General features: G+C 38.6%; 1 protein-coding gene across 3 annotated transcripts in view; it reads right to left on the bottom strand.

Annotated features, from left to right (window-relative positions):
* The window catches only part of Manba (mannosidase beta), a 96834-nt gene that overhangs the window by 17228 nt on the left and 62188 nt on the right, over nt 1-17418 (bottom strand). For all 3 annotated transcript variants that reach the window (XR_005091855.1, XM_028857392.2, XM_037207131.1), the window contains exons 10-13: nt 15527-15613; nt 10612-10779; nt 8488-8706; nt 5636-5800 (exon numbers count right to left, since the gene is read on the bottom strand). Coding sequence is in view for 2 of the 3 variants with exons in the window: in XM_028857392.2 (XP_028713225.1) it covers nt 5636-5800; nt 8488-8706; nt 10612-10779; nt 15527-15613 (639 nt within the window). In the remaining variant the exon portion in view is untranslated. The remainder of the gene's footprint in view (nt 1-5635; nt 5801-8487; nt 8707-10611; nt 10780-15526; nt 15614-17418) is intronic.

Raw genomic sequence — 17418 nt, 5'->3', positions numbered from 1 at the left:
TTTATATGTCAATTGGAAGTAAACAAACACTTAATTTAAAAAATTCAATTAACCATACAGATCGCATTTATTTCTAGGCTTCTGGTCTACTGAATGAATGTCTAACACACTCTCTTGCTTCAGTAGCTTTACAGTGAGTTTTAATATTGGAAGTATAAACTCTCTAATTCTATTCTTCTTTTTCAAAACTGTGTTGACTATTCAAGATATCTTGAATTTTCCAGATGTATTATGGAATCTGCCTGCCCATTTCTCAAAAAAAAAAAAAAAAAGTAGTAGAAATGTTGATAGACATTGAATCAGTAGATCTACTCAGAGAGTACTGTCATTTTAACAATTAAGTCCTCTGATTTATGGACACTGGGAATTGTATTAATTATTTCATTCCTTTCAACAGTTTTTTGGGAGTTTTCAATGTTCAACTCTTGTGCCTCTTTGTTGAACGATATTCCTAAGTACAGCTAGTCTCCAGATAACCATGGTTTGGTTTATGATTCCTCAGTTTTGTAATGATGAAAAGCAATGTGCACTCAGTAGAACCTGAACCTCTGATTTAAAATTTTTATTTTTATTTTTTCTGATGTTAACACTGTGTGGTACAATAAATTCTTCCCATGAAACTACAAACACATGTGGTCAGAAGGGTAAACAACTGATCGATGTGTTGCAACATATTGTTGTATTGCTAAGCTATAATGCTCGGTAGGTTAGGTGCTGTCCTAGTTAGCTTAATTGTCAACTTGACACAACATAGAGTCATCTGAGAGGAAAGCCTCGATTGAAGAATTGTCTCGATCAGATTATCCTGTGGGAGCTTGTCTGTGGGGGTTGTCTCTATTATTTACTGATGAAGAGCCCAAGCCATTGTGGTCATACCACCCCTAGGCAGGTATTTCTATGCTGTATAAGAAAGCTCACTCACTAAGCCCGAGCCTGTGAGTGAGCCAGAAAGCACCATTTCTCCATGGTTTCTGCCTTAAGTTCTTGCTTGATTCCTGCCCTGGCTTCACTCAATGATATACGGTGGCCTGGAAGTGTCAACCAAACAAACCCTTTTGTCCCCTAAGTGGCTGTTTGTCATAGTGTTTGTCACAGCAACAGAGGGAAACTGGATCTGGCACACTTCTAGTCAGTGCTCTACTGGACATCCCAGGCAGAGCATTTGTGTGAGTAAATGAAAACAGACATCCAGAAGGGCACAGAGGATGTAAAACTATTGCTGTCTGTCGTGGCATGACCTTACATATGAATATCCTAAAGAACAAAGGAGAATCCTGTTAGAGCTAAGAAATTAGATTTTCAAGTTCATAGTATGTAAGATCAAAATAAAATATCAGTTTTATTTTTATGAAATAGCCACAAACAACATTAACGTGCAATCAAATAAACAATACCACTTATAATAATTCCCAAAAGGATAAAATAAAGATAACCTTTTACTTATAATGACATTTTATTGAGGTAAGCTCATCATAAATTAAAATGACCATAAATTGGGTGGGGATGAACCTGGCTTGGTTAGTTGTGAAAGATCTACTCAGACACTCTACTTCTTCTTGAGTCAATTTTCACAGTCTCACTAGTAGCACATTCATTTCTTCTAAGTTCCTTGATGTTACTTATCACAGTTGTTTATAGTTTTTCCTTACAATAAGTACTATTTCTGTAAGGCAAATGGTATAATTCTTCCATTCCTAATTTGGCCATTTGACTCTTCACTTGACTAGTCTATCTAAACATTGTTCATTTTGTTGATCTTTCCAAAGAACTAGTTATTGGCTTCATCTTCTCCAGCATTCCAATAGGTTCTGGAAATTAATAAGTCGACCAAATGCCTCAATAGTTGCACAACTTCCCTTTTCTCAACTGTAAGGTTGTGGAATATTATAAATAATTTAAAAACAGAAATTTGGTTCTAATCATTGACTTGAGTTCTTAGGCAAAAAATTACTCTTATGAACCTCTATTTCCTCGGGTATAAAATTAAACAGTGGTTGCATCTGTAGTTCAGTGATAGAGGGCTTGCCTAGCATGCATGTTCATTCTCTCAACATTGCCAAAATAAAAAAGAAATAAACAAAAATCCACTTTACAATATAAATGGCCAACATGATGTCTGGAGATGTTAGAATTTCATGAGAAAGGGTTCAAAACATTTTGCGACCAAGTATCAGATATTTAGTAGACACCTAGAAGACCGTTTATTAAATCACATGATGCCTAGAAAGGATTCTAATACATGCCATGTGCTATGTTAGGAATTGCTCTTTCATTCTCTTCAATGTGATACACATACCAACACACACACACACACACACACACACACACACACACACACACACACACACACCTAACTTTACTGTGGTACTTGGGATGGAACCCAGAGCATATTAGGAAAGTGCTGTATCACTGAGAAATACTCCTAGCTATTATTCATATATCTGATAAGAAATAACTGTAGTCAAGAACTTCTACAAAATAAGAGAGAAAACCTATCAAAAATAAGTAGAAACCTTTAATAAACACTTCACTATAAAAGCCACCCAACTAGTTAACAAATAAATAAAAATGTGCTTAATCACACTCTTTTTTTAAAAAATTATTTGATATGTATGGATGCTTTGCCTGCATGTATGTCTGTGTACCATGCATGTGCCTGGTACTCACAGAGGCCAGAAGAGGGCATTAGATTCCCTCAAACTGGAGTTATGAGCCACCATATGGGTGCTGGGAAATCAAATGTGGTTCTTCTAGAAGAGCAGCCAGCGCTCTTAACTATGGACCCATCTCTCCAGCTCTCTAATTTTTTTTTTTTAACCAAGCAAATGAATATTAAAGCCATTTCAGATGCATGCCCACCAGAATTCCTACAATTAAGGACCGACACCAGCAGCTGCTGAAGTAAAGTAAGCCAGCTGGAACTGTAAAACACTGTTAGACAAAGTGTCGCTTTGTTTAACCACTTTGGGAAATTTTCTGGCAGCTTCTAGCAAAGCTGAATACTGGGTTTCCTTGTAAATCAGCTCTATACCTAAGCAAGTGCACTTGTCTACTAAGAGTCATCGAAAACACTGTTCATAGCAACGTTGCTCATAACAGCCTCCAGCTAGAAACAACGTAAGTGTCCTTTAACATGAAAACTATATGCAGTGTGCTCTGTTTCCATGATAAACAGTCCACTGCAACATGAAAGAGTACACACTGCTTGTATTATCAGCTTGGGCAACTCTCACACAGAGTGTGTTGAGTAAGCAAGCAGAAATAGTTTATGTTGAAATCTAAGTGTAGAGAAGACTCTAATCAAGGCAGACGAGCACCTTGTTTAGAGCTAAGAAATTAGTTTTTCTAATTTTAGTGGGTTTTAGTGAGATGCCTTTGTCTGAGTACTTAGCATTAGTAGCCAGCTAAGCCTTGGCTCAGAATTGGACTTCCTCCCCTCGGCTTCGCACCTCACCTTGATGCTTCCTAATTCTAAACTAGATGGGATCTCAACAAAATTAATCTGCTATTTTTCTCTTTCCTCTCTTACCTCCACCTTTCTCCCTACACTCCCTGCTCCTCCTTCTTCCCTGTCCCTGGGAGCACTTGCCCCAGCAAGGTGGTTATCACCAGGCTAAAACCAAACAAAAATTGCATAATAAATAAATAATTAAAAAAATTTAAATCCTAGAACTGAAAGCCAAGCCTCACCAGATAAGAAAGGAACAGGACAAATACAAGGAGACACCAATTAGGGAGACTTAGGAATTGAATAATCTTATATACAATTTTCATTTAAATTGTTTAAATGATAGGAGGGAAGGGAAAGAGGGAAGGAATAAAGGAAGGAAGAAAGATAGATTAATTCTTTCTCTGGTTCATCCTCTCTACTCTCCCACTGTTTGTTCTTATTAGTCACCCATAAGGTTCAGAAGAACAGGATAGGTGCCACGTCACTTTTCAAGACACTATCAGTTGGCCAAATTTTGTAACTATCAAGAGTTTGAACTGAAAGGCTTTTGCAGCAAGCTTCTTCATAAACATGGAGAATGTTCCCTGGCTTTGTCTTTAAGTCACAAGTAGGTTCTTCTGCCTCTTCAGTTCTCCCAGTATTCCAAAGTCCCCTCTCATTCTCCTCTCTTCTCTAGTTATAACTGTCCCAAATGGCCGCACATGCAGACATGATCTCTTAAGCTATGGTTCGCAGCTAACACTTTCTAAGAGTAACTGGAGTAAACGGCACGGCACGCCCCAGCAGGTCATCTCACTAACCACCTGTACCGGGAGGCCAACTCAGTCTTGGCCAACCCTTTAGCCTAGAGCCCCGCTACTGCTTTCCTCTGTTCCTAGCATAGTTGTTGGGCAGCTGGTGACAGCCAGAAACTGATTCTTTAAGGGCACCTTTTGTCTTCCTGTGCCACAGGTCATTTGAGTGGCAAAACTCAAGGGGATAGAGTAATGCTGTACTGTAGACCCAGGTGTGAATTAGACACGACTTATTTGGTAAGCAACAGACGTGATAGAAGACCCAGACCAGACCAGCTACACACAAATGAATTACAACCACTGGTCCTCAACCTATAGCTTGTCCTTTCCCATTTCTTAGTGGTGCTTTAAAAAAACAAATTCAAGGGGGCTGGAGAGATGGCTCAGAGGTTAAGAGCACTGACTGCTGCTCTTCCAGAGGTCCTGAGTTCAATTCCCAGCAACCACATGGTGGCTCACAACCATCTGAAATGGGATCTGGTGCCCTCTTCTGGCCTGCAGTCATACATGTTGTATACATAATAAATAAATAAATCTTTAAAAAAAAATTCAAAAGCCACTAGTTTCGGTGAAATATAATTTATCAACATTTTCTTTCAGGGTTAGTGTTTTCATTCTTTAAGAACTCTTGCCGGGCATTGGTGGCGCACGCCTTTAATCCCAGCACTCGGGAGGCAGAGGCAGTGATCTCTGTAGTTCGAGCACCTGGCTACAATGAGTCCAGGAAAGGCGCAAAGCTAACAGAGAAACCCTGTCTCGAAAAACCAAAAAAAAAAAAAAAAAAAGAACTCTTCACCTGTCTCAAAGTCATGAAGATGATGTCTTGTGTTCTCTCCAAGAAGTTTATTGTACTGCTTCCATAGTTCAGGTTGTTTTCTTTGTCTCGGGGATCAAACCCAAGACCTGGAACATGTAAGCATGGCTCTGCTCCAGACCCTCACATTTGAATCTCAGGTCAGTGGTAAATTAATTTGTATACATGGAGGACTTCCAATTTCCTATAAAGCTATCCACTTGATACAGCACACTTCATGGACAACTCTATCCTTTTCCACATGAATTGCCGGACTGCACAGTCAGAACCAGAGTAACTATATCATGTGTGAGTGCGTCTCTGACCTAGGGAAATTCTACTACTGCCTTCATTGCTGAACGTTTATACTAATCTTAAACACACATTTTAATACACAATTTGTTTTAGAATTTCATAAGCTATTCTTGCAGGAGAAACAAAGTCAAAAATTAAATGCAGGTCTTATGGGGTATTGTGACTGTATTGTGAAGAAAACAAAAGCCTTTATCAAGAGAATGCAAACCTGAACACTTCCTACCACACAGAGCCTACGAAGTCAGTGCAGAACCTGTCAGCTCCACGCTGAAAATGACATACCTGAGTAAGATAGAGAGTATCTTTAAATTTGAGTAAGGGGTCTGTCCTTTGGGGGAGTCTGAAGTGAAGCTGAGCCTGTTCGAGCATTTCGTTGTTCCCGTTGACGTGATGCTGCCGGTGAAGGGAAAAGTGACTAGTGTAAGACCAGTCCTCCTTAGATGAGACCTGGTGAATAGAATAAGAGTTACAGATCTTAGCAGTGAAACCTTCCGTACACATTCCTGACAGACCTGGAAAGTGAGCCGCTACAGGTCAGAAAAGAACGTAAGGTTTGTTCTGTGGCATTAATTTCAGACTTTAAAAAAAAAATCTTTTTCATTACTAGTAAAGGACCAGCAAGGAAGGATCCAACTTGGTAACTGTGGTCTGCTTTCACATCTAGAAAGTTACACTTTAGCGTTTCTCTTAAAAGCCTTGCCTAGCAAAACACAATTTTGTTTATTAAAACACGTATTACTTATGTCTTTTTCCTGTTGTTGACATTTGGTTTTCTGAGATAGGACCCCATGTAGCACCTGTACCCTCTAACATGTTAGGGTCATGCTGAGCAGAAATGGTGCTGATCCTTCTGCCTCCCAAGTGCTGGGCTTACAAAAGCCAGTGCCGGCCAACTGGCTACACTGTGTGTATCTTGCAACACTGTTTCTTTTAGTTAGGTAAATTCTGTTATTAGATTTTTAGAATTGAATAATACAATCAATATTCTGTTTTAAATGTCAGTTTTAAATAAGTCAAACAATGCTATTACAATAGTAAATGTTTTAGAATTTGTTTATATTTCTTATCTGAGAACTACCTAGGCCAACAGTTCTCAACCTACGGGTTGTGACCACTTTGGGGGGGTCGAATGACCCTTTCACAGGCTTGACTAAGAACATCAGAAAACATCAGTATTTACATTACAGTTCAAAACAGCAGCAAAATTACAGTTATGAAGTAGCAAGAAAGTAATTTTATGGTTGGGAGTCACCACAATATGAGGAACTGTATTTAGGGTAACAGCTGGGGCTGGTGAGATGGCTCAGCAGTTAAGAGTACTGGCTGTTCTTCCAGAGATCTTGAGTTCACTTCCCAGCAACCACATGGTGGCTCACAACCTCCTGTAATGAGATCTGGCGCCCTCTTCTGGCCTGCAGTCATACTTGCAGGCAGAACACTGCATAATAAATATTTTTTTAAAAAGGGGGTCACAGCATATACATTTCTCAAAGGAAGATATACAAATTGCAATATGCATGTAAGGAAATATTTAGAATAATCAGTCATTAAAGAAATGCAAATTTTCTATAAAACTATATTTCCACAAAAATGTTTTTTAAATTGAAAAAAGGGTTGGAAAGGACGCAGAAAAGGCTGGGAGGAAAGCTAATCAGTTGGTGCAGTCACTGCAGAAAACAAGTCTGAGCATTAAAAGTGAGTCATTTAATGATTCAGCAGCTGCGCTCATAGGGTCCCACCCAGTAGGTCTGCTTTTGAATGAACGTTTTCAGACAACAGCTTTCTTCATGACAGCCAAGAGCTGGAAATAGCATAACTGTCCATCCACGGACAAACGGGTCAGCAAAGGTGGAAAATACATCCAATAAAACATAATCAGCAATAAGGAGTAATGACCTTCTAATGCAACATGTTAAGTGAAGGCAGTTTCATAACACCATAAATGTATTCTTCTAATCACACTAATTGTGAAAAATACATAAACCTATGGACAGACACAGAGTAGTGGTGCTTAGGACTGGAGGGAGGGGCAGAAGAGAATAAAGAATGATTGCTAAGGAGATCAGAATCTCTCTCTCTCTCTCTCTCTCTCTCTATCTATCTATCTATCTATCTATCTCTCTCTCTTTGGTTTTTTGAGACAGAATTACTCTGTGTAGCCTTGGCTATCCTTGAACTCACTTTGTAGACCAGGCTGCCTTCAGACTCACAGAGATCCGCCTGCCTCTGACTCCTAAGTACTGAGATTGAAGGCGTGTGCCACTGAGTGATGGAATGTTCCAAAATCAGACTGTGGGGATGGTTGTACACCTTTGCAAGTACACTGGGGACCGACCGAGCTGTGCATATTAAATAAGCAAATTCTCGACTAAGAGAACTGCATCTCGTTAAGGGTGTTTTGAAAAGAACACACACAACTCTGAAATTAGATCTTTGGGTATAGAGTGTGTATCCATGCTGAAAACCAGGTATACGAACAGGAAGAAAAAGCAGCAAGAGAGACAGAAGACAGACATGAGGGAGGAGGAGGAGGGAGAAAATAAAACTGGCAAACACAGATCAGAACTTGCTTACTCTGTTCACCTCTTCTAACATGTTTGGGTATGCAGTTCTGAATAGCTGGAAATGATTAGGCTGTATAGAAAGTATCAATTCAGGGTCAGCAGGATAGGCCAGCTGGAAAAGGCACTTGCTGCTCAGCCTGACAGTTGGGCACCCAGACATCCCATGGTAGAAAGAGAACCAGCTCCTACGAGTTGTCCTCTGACCGCCACACACATGTGGCAAGAGTAAATGCCTATAATAAATAAATAAATAAATAATAAATAAATAAATAAATAAATAAATAAATAAATGTTTATCAACTAGAGTTGTTTTCGTTCACAATTAATATAAGTCAAGCTTAAGCTTCCATGGGCTTCTTTTAAGTGTTCCTGAAGGCACACAACTAAAAACATACTGGAAAGTCATCCAGTCAAAATGGCAATATTAATATTTTAGCTCCCCAGATGTTAAAGAAGAGTTCTTTTCTTCCATCCTCTTCCTGAACTGTCAATGAAATAAGAAGTGGCTCTCATCTGACTCTGCACCACTGTCTACTGGTATAAATCATAGGAAAATCAAGAATGGCTTACCTTTTCCAGTGTGCTAAAGGAAGGCCATGACTGGTAGCCATATTCAGATACTAATCGAGCTTTTGGGAAGACCTGCCAATCCCAGCAGTCATTGACATAGTTATAAAAATGAACATCACCATAAAGGCTGCTGTAAGGGTCTTCAGAGATCCCGCCTTCCTCCATGGTTTTGACCCCATTGGTGGGGCTAGACACAATAAAAGGACGGGTCTTGTCTTCCTGGACACAGAAATAAAATGATTTTAAGGATAATATGTTGATTTGGTAAGTTATAAACCATTAACTTCTTTTTAAAAAATACCATAAATTCTTAGAAATGCCAAAGAGCTGAGAGAACGTTAACAGGGTGGTTACCATTCTCCTGTCAACACTGCCCTGCTCATCTTTGTTCTTCTCCCATTACAAGCACCGGAGACCATGCCTCATGGCACCTCTTCCCAATGTTTTCAACCATGGTTTGCCTCCTTTCTTACCCCACAGGCAGTGTATCATGCCATGCAGTTTCTGAACTTTGGTACTACTGACCTTTGGGCTAATGTTGGATATGGACAGGAGTGGGAGGAATCTCTTGTCATGAGAGACATTTAATAACATCGCTAGCTTATAACACCTGCTAGGTGTCATGAGCCCCTTCCCCTAAAGTGTCTTCAGTTGTGACAAATTTCTCTAGGGACAAAATTGCTGCATTTCAGGAACCCAGGTTAAGAACAAAAGCTAATGAGTCAAATGTACTTGGGTTTAAAACTCAACTCAGAATCTTCCTGGTTTGGGACAGGTCTTAACTTCGGGAGTTTTATCTATAAAATGAAGGTAATTCAAGGTCATGATCTTAGATGCTCGTTTAGAGGAAGATGAACCGCTAGGAACTAATCATAATAATTATTCCTTGATGGAAACAACAACAGTAATTATTGAATAGCATTTAACGATATCCATCTTCAAGGAAATCTGTAAACATCATCAGGACCTAGAATAGAGTCATTTGTGAAGTTTGAAACAAGGAACCAGAAGAGCTCCTAAGAGACAGTCCTTTCTAACTCAAGTTTATAGGTGGAAAAGTGGATATTAAGCAAATTGCCAAAGATTACATAGACAGGATTGTGAATTGTAAGCACTTCATCACTATACTGTTAAATAAAAATCCTCAAACAGTAAAATCAATTTCTTGCATTGATCAGATATGAAAAATAAGTACTCTTAACTGGTAAGCCATTTCTCCAATACCCACATTGTGGCTCACAACCACCTGTAACTCTAGTCCCAGGTGATCCAATGTCCTCCACAGGCACCAGCCATACACGTGGCACACATGTATACATGCAAGCAAATACTCATAAAATAAAAATAAATAAATCTTTTAAATATACACACTTAAAATCATTGACTAGGCACACGTAGATGTTACTTATCACATACTGTTTTTAAAAATATATTCCTTTTTCAAATTGCTTCAGAATATATCAAATCTATGATTACAGACACAAAATAGTAAAGATGGTCAAATTATTAAATTTCTTAGTAAATATTAGAGTTTTTAAAACAAACTTTAGAAATAATTACTGAATAAAATACCACCTTCCTCTCAGCACAAAAGAAAGGCCAATGTATATTAGCACATACTGTTCAGCATGCCTAGTTCACAACAGTGGCACAAAGAGAACTACCATAGAAGATCTCAAAATCCACTGGCCACCAGAACTGCCTTATTCCCATGACCCCCATACAATAGACCAAGATGTTCATATATGATACACACCAAAATATACATCAGCACATACAAGTACACATATTCAGTTACAGACCTGTAGAGGTGGCATACCATAAAAGCATCTAACCCACAGACTCAGTAAACATTTGAGCATCTATGCATGAACTCTAGAGTGTGTGATAACCTGCAACAGTAAGTACTAATACATGTGGAGAATCCCAAACAGTTTATCTTCCAAGAAATCCACACATAATCCATGTACAGGTTCATATGCTAGAGAATTATAATGAAATATTCTGAATTAAAATGATGTTCCAAAGACTGCCTTAAAAGAGGCCCTCTACTACACCAATACCGAGACCTATGCATCTTAAAAACACCTTCTTAAATTCTACTGCACCAAAACCATTACTTACTGATAAAACAATCTCTCTGATGTTTTTCACATAGAGGGTCACATAGTCGTTAATGTAGGTTTTCAAGTCACGGTGCTTAATATGAAACCAGTTGATACTCAATGCCACTTCATTCTCATTATTACCACTCCATATGATGATTGAGGGGTGAGATTTGAGTCTCCTGATCTAAAATTTAAGAAAACATAAAATATTTCCCCATACTTAACATAGAAGAACTCAGAGTTCTATAATGATTAATAAAATTACAGTCATTGCGTTTCCACATAGAAATTCTTGCCTACTTGATAATTCACAAAATGGTTACTCATGCACTATGGAAATTCAATTTTAATAATTCTCTGAAAGATGGGGAGAGGTTTTTCTGAGTGCTGCAAGATATTGGATGACACTGTGTAAAGATATGTCACTGTGATTGGTTTAATAAAAAGCTAAATGGCCAATAGCTAGGCAGGAGGTATAAGTGGGACTTCGGGACAGAAAGAGCTCTGGGAATAAGAAAGGGGGAGTCACCAGCCAGACGCAGAGGAAGCAGGACATGAAGACAGAGAGGTAAAGCCATGAGCCACATGGCAGCATGTAGATTAATATAAATGGGTTAATTTAAGCTATAAGAGCTAGTTAGAAATAAGCCTAAGCTAATGCCAAGCTCTCATAATTAATAAGTCTTGGAGCTGGAGAGATGGGTCAGAGGTTAAGAGCACTGACTGCTCTTCCAGAGGTCCTGAGTTCAATTCCTAGCAACCACATGGTGGCTCACAACCATCTATAATGAGATCTGGTGCTCTCTTCTGGCCTGTAGGTGTACATGCAAGCAGAACACTGTATGCATAATAAATAAACCTTAAAAAAAAAAAAGAAGGAGTCTCTGTGTTGTTATGGGAGCTGACTGGTGGGTCAGAGGAAAAACTCTTTACATATGGTACCCAATGACAGCCATAAATTCCCACATAGGACCTGAAAAGGTTAAAAAAAAAAAAAAGCTTCCAAACACATAAACACAGAGCCAGACATGGCTTCCTAGTCCTGCAATCTCTGAGGCAGACTGCAGCATATAGAGACCTGGCTCCCAGCTGCTACCTGAGGGCTGGAGCCAGCTGCCAGCACCATGTACCAACACCATGCACTAAGCTGAGACCACACGACAGCTGACATGGCAGTTTACGATTTGCCTCACGTGATCAGGAAAAGCCAGGTCCAGACAAACCTCTAGAAAGGTACAGGATATTTAAAAATGTGCTAAGATGCTAAAGAAAGAAAAGAAAATGGGTATAGATAATCATAGAAAAAAAATAAATAGTTTAAAAACAATAAAATAAAGTCTTTTTTTTTTTTTTTTTGGTTTTTCGAGACAGGGTTTCTCTGTGTAGCTTTGCGCCTTTCCTAGAGCTCACTTGGTAGCCCAGGCTGGCCTCGAACTCACAGAGCCTGGCTCTGCCTCCCGAGTGCTGGGATTAAAGGCGTGCGCCACCAACGCCCGGCTAAAATAAAGTCTTTAAACAAAAAAATAAAGTGATATAAAAAAGAGTAAGCCACATAAAGATGGAAAATACACAGGGCATCTGGATCCTGTATGGTGCTTTGTTGGCTTTGATTTTTTTTAAATGCTAATGTACAAAGAACATTAACTGCTGAGAGACATTGGATTATGGAAACTGCTAAATTAAACAAGTCTATATATTTTAAGAATGTCTCAACTTCAAAATGGAAGTCAGAAAATATGTTGCATTGAGGGAGAGGTTATGCCTTTGTTTCCATAGGAAATAAAAAGTTATTATTCTCTTCAAAATTAATGAAGATCAGATTTGATTGGGGGAGACCTCCTGAAAATCTTGGCTACAAACATGAAAAAAGAAACCAAGAAAGACAACAGGACAAGTAACAAATGTACTGATCCCCCTGCTATGGGAACAGCTCTGAGACTAAATGAAACATGATAAATCTTGTTGGCTACAGAGTCCTTATGACTTGTTATTACATGCCATCCTTTCATATGGCACGAATAGAGGTTTTGATTATACAGTCCAAACAAACTTATATAGTTGACAGATGTCTTTTACCTACTCAATCAAAGATCAAAAAATCATCTTTAGCTGACTTGTGCATACTACACATTCCATAGTTGTGTTAGTACAGGTGTGTATGTTACCTTTAAAAGTCTGTGTATTTTCAGAGCAAGGGGACCAGACACCAATGAACATGGGTGCCCAGATGATCCAGCTATTCAGAATGCCTCTATTGCAGTTTCTTCAGAACAATTTCAAGGCTGCTAGCTGAGAAGGTCCAGCCTTACAGACTACTCTAGCTAGGACTTCAGACTAGACAATAAATGTTATGGCTAGTTTTCTTAGGACTTAACCATTATCTCAATTTCCTCAGGGTCCTCCAAAGATATCATTGCCCCCCAGACAACAGGAAACAGTCTAGAGAACACAACACCCACATTCCCAAAACGTGGGGTGAGTGGTTTTTGGTCATTCAGTGAGTTATGGGTATTTGTCATCATTTAAGGAGGGTTGGTTATAAATTGTTATCAGTCATGGCCAGGAAAAAAGCTGAACAAATGATATTAGATTCAGGGATCTCTTTCTCAAGGGAAAAAGGGAGGATATAGTATATAAATGGCAAGATAAAAGGGTGGATTGTTGAGTCTACTTTTGAACAACCACTAGTCTCAAACATTTTATATTGGTATGGATTTTTGTATATTGATACAAATTTAAAGTTATTTTTGTTATACTGTATATATTCTGCTCCTGTTTAATGTATTGTTTCTATGCAGCTCATTTAAAAATGTAATATATAGCTGGGCAGTGGCGGCATACACCTTTAATCCCAGCACTCGGGAGGCAGAGGCAGGCGGATCTCTGTGAGTTCGAGGCCAGCCTGGGCTAACAAGTGAGTTCCAGGAAAAGGCGCAAAGCTACACAGAGAAACCCTGTCTTGAAAAACCAAAAATAAAAATGTAATATATAATTAAGAAATAAAAGTTAGTAGTTAGTCACCTAACAATCAAACTTATAGTAATGGTATGTATGTTTTCAAGGTCATACAGAGATATATATTTTAGATAGATAGGTTATCTTCAAAAACTTCAGAGGCCTACAGATTATGGCATTTAAAATGTTTTAATAATCTAAGGCTTTTCATGACAGTGAGATATGTCTGCTCCTGATAGCACCAATTTACTTCAAAAAAGGATGATGGGCATCAAAGAACCTCCATATGAAGTCTGCTTTTAATGTGACAAAGAAACTGCCCTTACCTTGACTGCTGATAGTATACTGTCCAAACTGGACAAGCAGGAGATAAAAGAAAGCAATTGCCAAAATTTACCAAGACAAAGTAAGATAGTTCTTCAAAATTCCTGCTTTACAGAAAAGTCTGCCAGATGTTCTAGGCCTATAGGCCAAAAATGGATGCCCCAACGTTTCAGAGGAATCTTGGGTGACTGTGCAGGTAGCCAGCTGTTTCTGTCATTTCTATAGTTTTGGAAGTTGTTTGCTCTATACCTCCTGTTTACTCAGGTAATAGTATATTCTTCTCAAGTTTCTCAAGGAGTTAAAGATGAGACAGCTATAGTTACAGTTTTCCTTGTTACTAAATTCAGAAAAGAAACTCACAAAAGAGGTATAAAATATGTAAGGTTGAGAGACATAAAAGCTTAAATTGTTTATCTAAGAAAATGTTTTCAGGTCTAAAAAGATAGTTTTAGGTTGGTAATACAAGTTATGATTAAAAAATGGTTTAGGTATAAACCTTTGAACTCATCAAGATAAAATAGATAATAGAGTAACTTCTCCAAATTTGCCAAATACAAATGGACTGGATATTGTAAATGTAATTCTTACCTGATCATTGTTCTTATTGCATATAGTTTTACTATATTAGAGTTAAAACCCTTTCCTTTTTATTTAGACAAAAAAGGGGAAATGTTATGAGATATTTGATTACACTGTGTAAAGACATGTCATTGTTTTTGGCTTAATAAAAAGCTAAATGGCCAATAGTTAGGCAGGAGGTATAGGTGGGTCTTCCAGACAGAGAGAGCTCTGGGAATAAGAAAGGGGGAGTCACCAGCCAGATAAAGAAGAAGCAGGACATGTAGGAGGAAAGGTAAAAGCCACAAGCCATGTGGCAGCACATAGATTAATATAAATGGATTAATTTAAATTATAAGAGCTAGCTAGAAACAAGCCTAAGCTAAGGCTGAGCTTTTGTAAATTAATAAGAAGTCTCTGTGCCATTATTTGGGAGCTGGCTGGTGGGACAGAGAAAGACTCATTACACTTGAGTTCTATCCCCAGCACCCATGTCAAAAACTGGGCAGAGTGGAGCACATTTGTATTTGTGGTGCTGGGGAGGCAGAGACAGGAGAATCTCAGGGCTCACGGACTGGTCAGCCTGTCCTAATCCATGATTCCCAGGTCCCAGTGAGTGTAATAAACAAACCAACAAATAAATAAATAAACACATAAAATCATTGAGTAGGCAGATTTGGAATGTAAAACAATTCATGGATTCAAGAGTCACATTAAATCTTTGTCCTGAGCTAGAGTAGTGTTCATTTGCTGAGGGAAACTCCAGGAGCAGCAGGATTGGAGAAGTGATCAATTTGTGGCTTGGACACACTACACCAATGCCCATTAAACCTCTGACCACATCACCAAGCAGGCAGCTGGTTACTGCACCAAGGGATTCAACAGAGACTGGAGGATGGGGCATAAATGTGGGTGTTGCCAGCAAGCAGGTGATATTACAGCCATGACACTGGTGAATCACTCAGGAAATCAATTACCAGACTGCAATTTTTCGTAGGATTTAGTAGAAACAACAAAAAGAAATGAGTGATTTAACAAAAGGAAGAACTAAGACGCATATGTTTTCTCCTCTTGTAGGTATAATAATAGCACACCTGGTAAGCCACTTCGGCTCTCACTGACTCCACGAAGCTCTTCTCAGCTGGATAAAGGGCACTGGCAAACATGAAGTCCTGCCATACCTATCAAACAAAAGAAAAGGCAGCATCATCGCACAGAAAGCAAGGCTTCATGCTCTCTTAGGGGGTTATCTTTCACATAAAGGAAAAGCAAGTTCTTCTGCAAACGTACCCACCTCAATGCCTCTTTACACTGTGCCCACACACTGAAGGACTCCCCAGCATCACACAAAAAATGTTTAGAAACCTGAGAGAATGCTAAACAGGCAGGAAAGATGAGGAAGGAAAGAGGATTCAGAGAAGGAACTATAATGAGAGAGTGAAGAAAATGAAGCTTTAGGCTTTCCTCGTCTCCCTGTTCTTTCCCATTTCACCAGGCATTGAGTGACGAGACACACACCAGATTACTAAAAGTATAGTTTGTTTAGAAAGAATTTAACTTTTTTTTGCAGACAGAAAGATTACTAGATGCCCGCTTTAATAATGAGACCATGAAGTCCTTTCCTAGGAGGCCTGTGTGGAGTGGCCAAACACAGCAAAGCCCCCAAGCAGCCTGCCTTCCTGCCAGTATGGATTCTACCACACACAGATAGTCAACTATTGAGCAAGGTATACACCTCTTCATGGGTCACTTTTATGCTCCGTAAATGGGACAGAGAACAAGAGTTATTATGTCATGAAGGCATTGAAAAAAATAATAAAAACAAACTAAAAAGTGAGAAAAATAGCACTGATAAAAATGCCTGCCATTCAATGAACAGTGTAGTATGTGGTTGCTATCATGCCTATAATTGTTGCTGTGATTCCAACTCTCCTCTGGCACTCTGTATATCTGGATCTGAAAATACGTAAAATTGACCCTCAATATCCATGGGTTTTGTATCCAAAGATTCAACTATGGGTCAAAAAAATATAGAGAAAAAAATCCCCCAAAATCATATATACCAAACATACACAGATTCTTCTTCTTGCCATTAGTCCTTAAATAATAAGTATGGCAACTATTTATATCATATTCACAGGGCTGGAGAGATAGCTTAAAGGTTAAGCTCACTTGCCACTCTCACAGGGAACTCATGTTCAGTTCCCAGCAACCACATGGCAGCTTATACCCACCTTTAACTGCAGATCCAGGAAATCTGACTCCCTTATCTAGCCTCCAAGGGCACCAAGCATTCACATGTCATACATATACACGTAAGCATTCATATATACTGTGTGTGTGTGTGTGTGTGTGTGTGTGTGTATATATATATTTAATGTATCATGCTCTATGAAGTACTGTAAGTGATCCAATAATAAGATAAAGCATATGGAAGGATGTGGGTGGCTTTGTGTGAGCATTCCATTTCTTTATGTGAGATGACTGACTATCTAGGACTGCATGCCCACAGGGCTCCTGAACTCAGTTCTCCAGAGATGTTAAAGGACAGAGGTATCTCCTTGCTTAGTCCTCCTCAAAGTAAAATTTGCATAAGTAAAACTAAAAAAGAAAACACCTTTTTCTTGGTTAACTTTATTATTTTTGTTTCTCTTCAGAGTTCATCAGGGCTCTTTAAGTTACTTAACATTGTATTTTATTATGTATAGCTACATGTCACAAGAAAAATTATGAAGGAAATGTAGATATGCATCTGATTAGACTATAATTCATATACAATAGCTATTATTTTTAAATAGTAGAAAATTCTGGTATTTGTTAGCAACTATAGTTCATTTATCCCTTGGCCAAAATTAATAAATAAATAAGTAAACATAGATAAGAAGGAATAAGGAACCCACAATAAGGAACATGACTCCCTGTTCTGAGCAAAGTATTAAAGGGCAATATCAACTCACAACATCAGAGTGAGGGATGAGTCACCTAT

The sequence above is a fragment of the Peromyscus leucopus genome, chromosome 6 (assembly GCF_004664715.2).
Source record: "Peromyscus leucopus breed LL Stock chromosome 6, UCI_PerLeu_2.1, whole genome shotgun sequence".
Taxonomy (NCBI): Eukaryota; Metazoa; Chordata; class Mammalia; order Rodentia; family Cricetidae; genus Peromyscus; species Peromyscus leucopus.
The sequence above is the reverse complement of the archived record's forward strand: the minus strand, read 5'-3'. Positions and strand labels throughout refer to the sequence as shown.